Source organism: Metopolophium dirhodum, chromosome 1 (genome assembly GCF_019925205.1).
Source record: "Metopolophium dirhodum isolate CAU chromosome 1, ASM1992520v1, whole genome shotgun sequence".
NCBI lineage: Eukaryota > Metazoa > Arthropoda > Insecta > Hemiptera > Aphididae > Metopolophium > Metopolophium dirhodum.
The window spans coordinates 31,659,330-31,665,769 of NC_083560.1; the positions used below are offsets into that span (position 1 = coordinate 31,659,330).

The following is a 6,440-nucleotide window of genomic DNA, read 5'->3' on the forward strand; positions in this document are numbered from 1 at the left end:
TATTTTTTAAGTAGACATTTCGTTGTGTATATAATAAGTTAATTTCTAAAAAATGTAACAATCAAAATTAATATTGAAGCATTTAACATTTGTTCACTCTAATCAGAATAAGTCGCTGTTTAGATGGGTTTTTCGCAGCGGTTAAACTACTATTATGGGTATTTGAATTGGAACGTTTGATTGGTTATACGATGACATTTACACAATGTATTATGTAAGTATGACATTTTTTATGTCCTAGAAAACATTCCGTTTTGAAAAAATGAAAATATTCATAGGGATTATAATGTTGTAATAATATTTTAATATGAAAATATTATTTCCGGGGTAGGGAGTAGGTAATTAAGGATACATTTTAGACAATACTCATAAAAAATCACAACTATTTGTAATGACTTTTTTAAATTGAATAATTTGGGACATGCATAAGTACTTTCCCATTATTTTTTAAGTAGGAATTTCGTTGTCTATATAATAAGTTAATTTCTATAAAATGTAACAATCAAAATGAATATTGAAGCATTTAACATTTGTTCACTCTAATCAGAATAAGTCGCTGTTTAGATGGGGTTTTCGCGTTAGTTTAACTACTATTTTGGGTATTTGAATTGGAACGTTTGATTGGTTATACGATGACATTTACACAATGTATTATGTAAGTATGACTTTTTATGTCCTAGAAAACATCCGTTTTGATAAAATTATTATATTATTAGTGATTATAATGTTATAGAAATATTTTAATATAGAAATATGTTTCTGGGGTAGGAAGTAGGTAATTAAGGATATATTTTAGACAATACTCATAAAAAATCACAACTATTTGTAATGACTTTTTTAAATTGAATAATTAGGGACATGCAAAAGTACTTTCCCGTTATTTTTTAAAGTAGGAATTTCATTGTCTATATTATAATAAGTTAATTTCAAAAAAATGTAACAATCAAAATGAATATTGAAATATTTAACATTTGTTCACTCTAATCAGAATAAGTTGTTGGTCTGTGTAGATGGGTTTTTCGCAGCGGTTAAACTACTATTTTGGGTATTTGAATTGGAACGTTTGATTGATTATACGATGACATTTACACAATGTATTATGTAAGGATGATTTTTGTGTCCTAGAAAACATTCCGTTTTGATAAAATTATTTTAGTATTAGTGATTATAATGTTATAGTAATATTTTAATATGGAAATATGCTTCTGGGGTAAGGAGTAGGTAATTAAGGATACATTTTAGACAATACTCATAAAAAATAACAACTATTTGTAATGACTTTTTTTAAATTGAATAATTAGGTACATGCAGAAATACTGTCCCGTTAACTTTTAGGTAGGAAAGAGGTGTCTATAAGCTAAAGTAAGTTCTAAAAAATGTAACCTTCAAAATCTATAATAAAGCATTTAACATTGTTTCACTCTAATCAGAATACGTCGCTGTTTAGATGGGTTTTTCGCGGCGGTTAAACTACTATTTTGGGTATTTGAATTGGAACGTTTGATTGATTATACGATGACATTTACACAATGTATTATGTAAGGATGATTTTTGTGTCCTAGAAAACATTCCGTTTTGATAAAATTATTTTAGTATTAGTGATTATAATGTTATAGTAATATTTTTAATATGGAAATATGCTTCTGGGGTAAGGAGTAGGTAATTAAGGATACATTTTAGACAATACTCATAAAAAATGACCAACTATTTGTAAATACTTTTTTAAATTGAATAATTTGGGACATGCAAAAGTACTTTCCCATTATTTTTTAAGTAGACATTTCGTTGTGTATATAATAAGTTAATTTCTAAAAAATGTAACAATCAAAATGAATATTGAAGCATTTAACATTTGTTCATTCTAATCAGAATAAGTTATTGATCTGTGTAGATGGGTTTTTCGCAGCGGTTAAACTACTATTATGGGTATTTGAATTGGAACGTTTGATTGGTTATACGATGACATTTACACAATGTATTATGTAAGTATGACTTTTTATGTCCTAGAAAACATCCGTTTTGATAAAATTATTATATTATTAGTGATTATAATGTTATAGAAATATTTTAATATAGAAATATGTTTCTGGGGTAGGAAGTAGGTAATTAAGGATATATTTTAGACAATACTCATAAAAAAATCACAACTATTTGTAATGACTTTTTTAAATTGAATAATTAGGGACATGCAAAAGTACTTTCCCGTTATTTTTTAAAGTAGGAATTTCATTGTCTATATTATAATAAGTTTAATTTCAAAAAAATGTAACAATCAAAATGAATATTGAAATATTTAACATTTGTTCACTCTAATCAGAATAAGTTGTTGGTCTGTGTAGATGGGTTTTTTCGCAGCGGTTAAACTACTATTTTGGGTATTTGAATTGGAACGTTTGATTGATTATACGATGACATTTACACAATGTATTATGTAAGGATGATTTTTGTGTCCTAGAAAACATTCCGTTTTTGATAAAATTATTTTAGTATTAGTGATTATAATGTTATAGTAATATTTTAATATGGAAATATGCTTCTGGGGTAAGGAGTAGGTAATTAAGGATACATTTTAGACAATACTCATAAAAAATAACAACTATTTGTAATGACTTTTTTAAATTGAATAATTAGGTTACATGCAGAAATACTGTCCCGTTAACTTTTAGGTAGAAAGAGGTGTCTATAAGCTAAAGTAAGTTCTAAAAAATGTAACCTTCAAAATCTATAATAAAGCATTTAACATTTGTTCACTCTAATCAGAATACGTCGCTGTTTAGATGGGGTTTTTCGGTGCAGTTTAACTACTATTTTGGGTATTTGAATTGGAACTTTTGATTCTAATGTTATAGTAATATTTTAATATGGAAATATGTTTCTGGGGTAAGGAGTAGGTAATTAAGGATACATTTTAGACAATACTCATAAAAAATGACAACTATTTGTAATGACTTTTTTAAATTGAATAATTAGGGACATGCAAAAGTACTGTTCCGTTAACTTTTAGGTAGGAATGAGGTGTCTATATGCTCAAGTCATTTCAAGAAAATGTGACAATCAAAATGAATATTGAAGCATTTAACATTTGTTCACTCTAATCAGAATAAGTTGTTGGTCCGTGTAGATGGGTCTTTCGCAGCGGTTAAACTACTTTATTTGGGTATTTGAATTGGAACGTTTGATTGAATATACGATGTCATTTAGACTATGTATTATGTAATTATGACTTTTTAATGTCCTAGAAAACATTCCGTTTTGATAAAATTATTATAGTATTAGTGATTCTTATGTTATAGTAATATTTTAATATGGAAATATGTTTCTGGGGTAGGGAGTAGGTAATTAAGGGTAAATTTTAGACAATACTCATAAAAAATCACAACTATTTGTAAATAATTTTTTAAATTGAATAATTTGGGATATGCATAAGTACTTTCCCATTATTTTTTAAGTAGGAATTTCGTTGTCTATATAATAAGTTAATTTCTAAAAAATGTAACAATCAAAATGAATATTGAAGCATTTAACATTTGTTCACTCTAATCAGAATAAGTCGCTGTTTAGATGGGGTTTTCGCGTTAGTTTAACTACTATTTTGGGTATTTGAATTGGAACGTTTGATTGGTTATACGATGACATTTACACAATGTATTATGTAAGTATGACTTTTTATATCCTAGAAAACATCCGTTTTGATAAAATTATTATATTATTAGTGATTATAAATGTTATAGAAATATTTTAATATAGAAATATGTTTCTGGGGTAGGAAGTAGGTAATTAAGGATATATTTTAGACAATACTCATAAAAAATCACAACTATTTGTAATGACTTTTTTAAATTGAATAATTAGGGACATGCAAAAGTACTTTCCCGTTATTTTTTAAAGTAGGAATTTCATTGTCTATATTATAATAAGTTAATTTCAAAAAAATGTAACAATCAAAATGAATATTGAAATATTTAACATTTGTTCACTCTAATCAGAATAAGTTGTTGGTCTGTGTAGATGGGTTTTTCGCAGCGGTTAAACTACTATTTTGGGTATTTGAATTGGAACGTTTGATTGATTATACGATGACATTTACACAATGTATTATGTAAGGATGATTTTTGTGTCCTAGAAAACATTCCGTTTTGATAAAATTATTTTAGTATTAGTGATTATAATGTTATAGTAATATTTTAATATGGAAATATGCTTCTGGGGTAAGGAGTAGGTAATTAAGGATACATTTTAGACAATACTCATAAAAAATAACAACTATTTGTAATGACTTTTTTAAATTGAATAATTAGGTACATGCAGAAATACTGTCCCGTTAACTTTTAGGTAGGAAAGAGGTGTCTATAAGCTAAAGTAAGTTCTAAAAAATGTAACCTGTCAAAATCTATAATAAAGCATTTAACATTTGTTCACTCTGATGTGGGCCTAGTGAAGGCCGCGTGGGGTGCGGTGATGTTGAGGTAGAAGGTTCACACGACAAAACAAAAAAAAAGAAAAACACAAATTTTGCGATGTGAGGGTTAAATTTATTTCACGGATGAACAAAAAAGAAATGCGTTTGTGGCCCTGTCGGTCACTGAACAAAAACAAATCAAACGGAAAGACAAAAGAAGAGAAAGAAAAAAAAAGACGATTGGCCGGGGACGTGTGTGTCAGTCTCGTGCGGGTCGTCGGTAAAAACTGGTGACATTACAATCCGGTTCACTCAACGGCCGGCCGACGGTTCACAGCGCGGGTGTCGCGCGCCGGCGTCGTCCATCGTCGATTGGCGGTTTGTTTGAGAAGCGTTGCGCGGCTTTCCGCGTAAAAGGCTATTTGAATTCAAACAGCTATTACGCGGGACCGCGTCATACTCCCCCCCCAAACCGCCAACGGCGGTGGTGTTCCGGCCGTTGCCGGTGTTGTCAAAGGGTGTGTGTGGAGGGTGGGTGTGGTAGACACCTGTCCGTGGGCACGTTTTTCCAGCTGTGGTCAGCGGACGTGGCCCTGGTGGTATCTAGTCATGTTGGGGGGACGTGGGGGGGACTGAAGTACATGAGGCTGACCTCCATGTCTTCAGTGCCAGCTATGCCTGCGTCGGTCTCACCTAACAGGTCCGCCTTCTCTTCTGGGGATATTTCCCATATCCGCGGTTTGAGGGGTCGCGGCTGTTGGTTCTTCCGCGGTTCCGGTTGTTCCGGAAGTGTTTTGTCACTTCCGGTACCGTGACCACGGTGAGGTCCGGTGTCGCAGGTTCTGGCTGTGGCGGGACGGGGGGCTGGTGTTGGCGCCGGTTTTTCCAGGCGGTGTTGCTGGGACGTCTGCTTTGACTTGTAGTCCCGCATCCGCTGTTTGTTCCGGCGCTGGCGGGCGTTGAGTGAAGCCGGTGGTGTTGCGTCGGTGGTGTTGTCCCTTTTTGGCAGCGGGTTGACGGGCGGTCCTGGAGGCGGGATGGTTGATGTCCTCGGTGCCGGTACTGGTCTCTCCATCAGTGGGTGGGGAGGCAGTCTCGCCGGTGCCCGACTTGTTGTTGTTGGTGGCGCCGGTCGAGTTCGGGTCGCCGGTCGTGCTGCGGCTACCGGTCGTGCCGTGGCCGTCGGTCGAGTCACCCGCCTGGGGCTGCGCGACCTATTGAGCCGCATTGCGGTTGCGGGTTCGCCGCTCGTCGCCCTTTGGAAGACGACGGTCCGGTCCTCCCACCCACGCGTGTAGGCGGCCCACAGTACCGGGTCCCGCTGCAACTGCGCCGTGGTCATCTGGCGGACCCGTGCCGCCGTGGTGGTGTTGGTGCCCTCCTCCATGCTGACTGACCTCAGCAGCTGCTGGCTGCGTTCCAGCAGTTCCGCCGCTTGTTGGAGGGTGCTGGATGTGGCTGGTGGTTGGCGCTCCATTGGTGCTATTCCGACTGAAATGATGTACACCAAATGCTATTGTGGGTTTATGGTTGGGGTGGGGGTTGGGTGGGGGGTGTTTTGGGCGCTGCGGTGTTTGCGCGTTTTAGGCAGGACACGTGGATCTTGCGTGTTGGCTGTTGGTCTGTGGTGAACACACCTTTGCCTACGCGTTTGTGTAGCTTTACCGGTCCCCACCATTTCGGTGCGAAGCCGGCGTGAAATTTTTTGTGCGCGTTTGACAGGTGGTGTGCCTTGTAGTACACTGTGTCACCTGTTTTGTACTTTGTGTCCGTCGGCCCACCTGTTACCGGTGGTGCGGTCAGTACATTGTTTTCGCGACTCGCCCTAGCCATGTTTATTTGTTCGATCGGGTTGTCCGCTGTCCGCGACAGTATCCAGTCCCCCGGCCTTTTGCCCTCTCTCCCGAGGACGAGTACCGATGGTGGATATCCTGTCCGGTCGTTACGCCTGTTCCTGATCGAAAAAAGAATGGGGGCTAGCTTGGTGTCCCAGGTGTTGTGGTTGCCGTCGATGAGTAGCGCGCGTAGACCTTTTTTTTAA

The 6,440-nt window shown here is 36.4% G+C and overlaps 1 protein-coding gene across 1 annotated transcript; it reads right to left on the bottom strand.

Annotated features, from left to right (window-relative positions):
• Window positions 1–5,006: 5,006 nt before the first annotated feature.
• LOC132936336 (uncharacterized) lies at window positions 5,007–5,876 on the bottom strand. Its single transcript, XM_061003054.1, has one exon. It carries the CDS (start codon window positions 5,874–5,876, stop codon window positions 5,007–5,009), a length of 870 nt encoding a protein of 289 aa, XP_060859037.1.
• Window positions 5,877–6,440: the final 564 nt, after the last annotated feature.

What these genes read in the sequence shown, in the direction of transcription:
- LOC132936336 (XM_061003054.1), bottom strand. Translation starts at nt 5,876, where the DNA reads ATGGAGCGCCAACCACCAGCCACATCCAGCACCCTCCAACAAGCGGCG.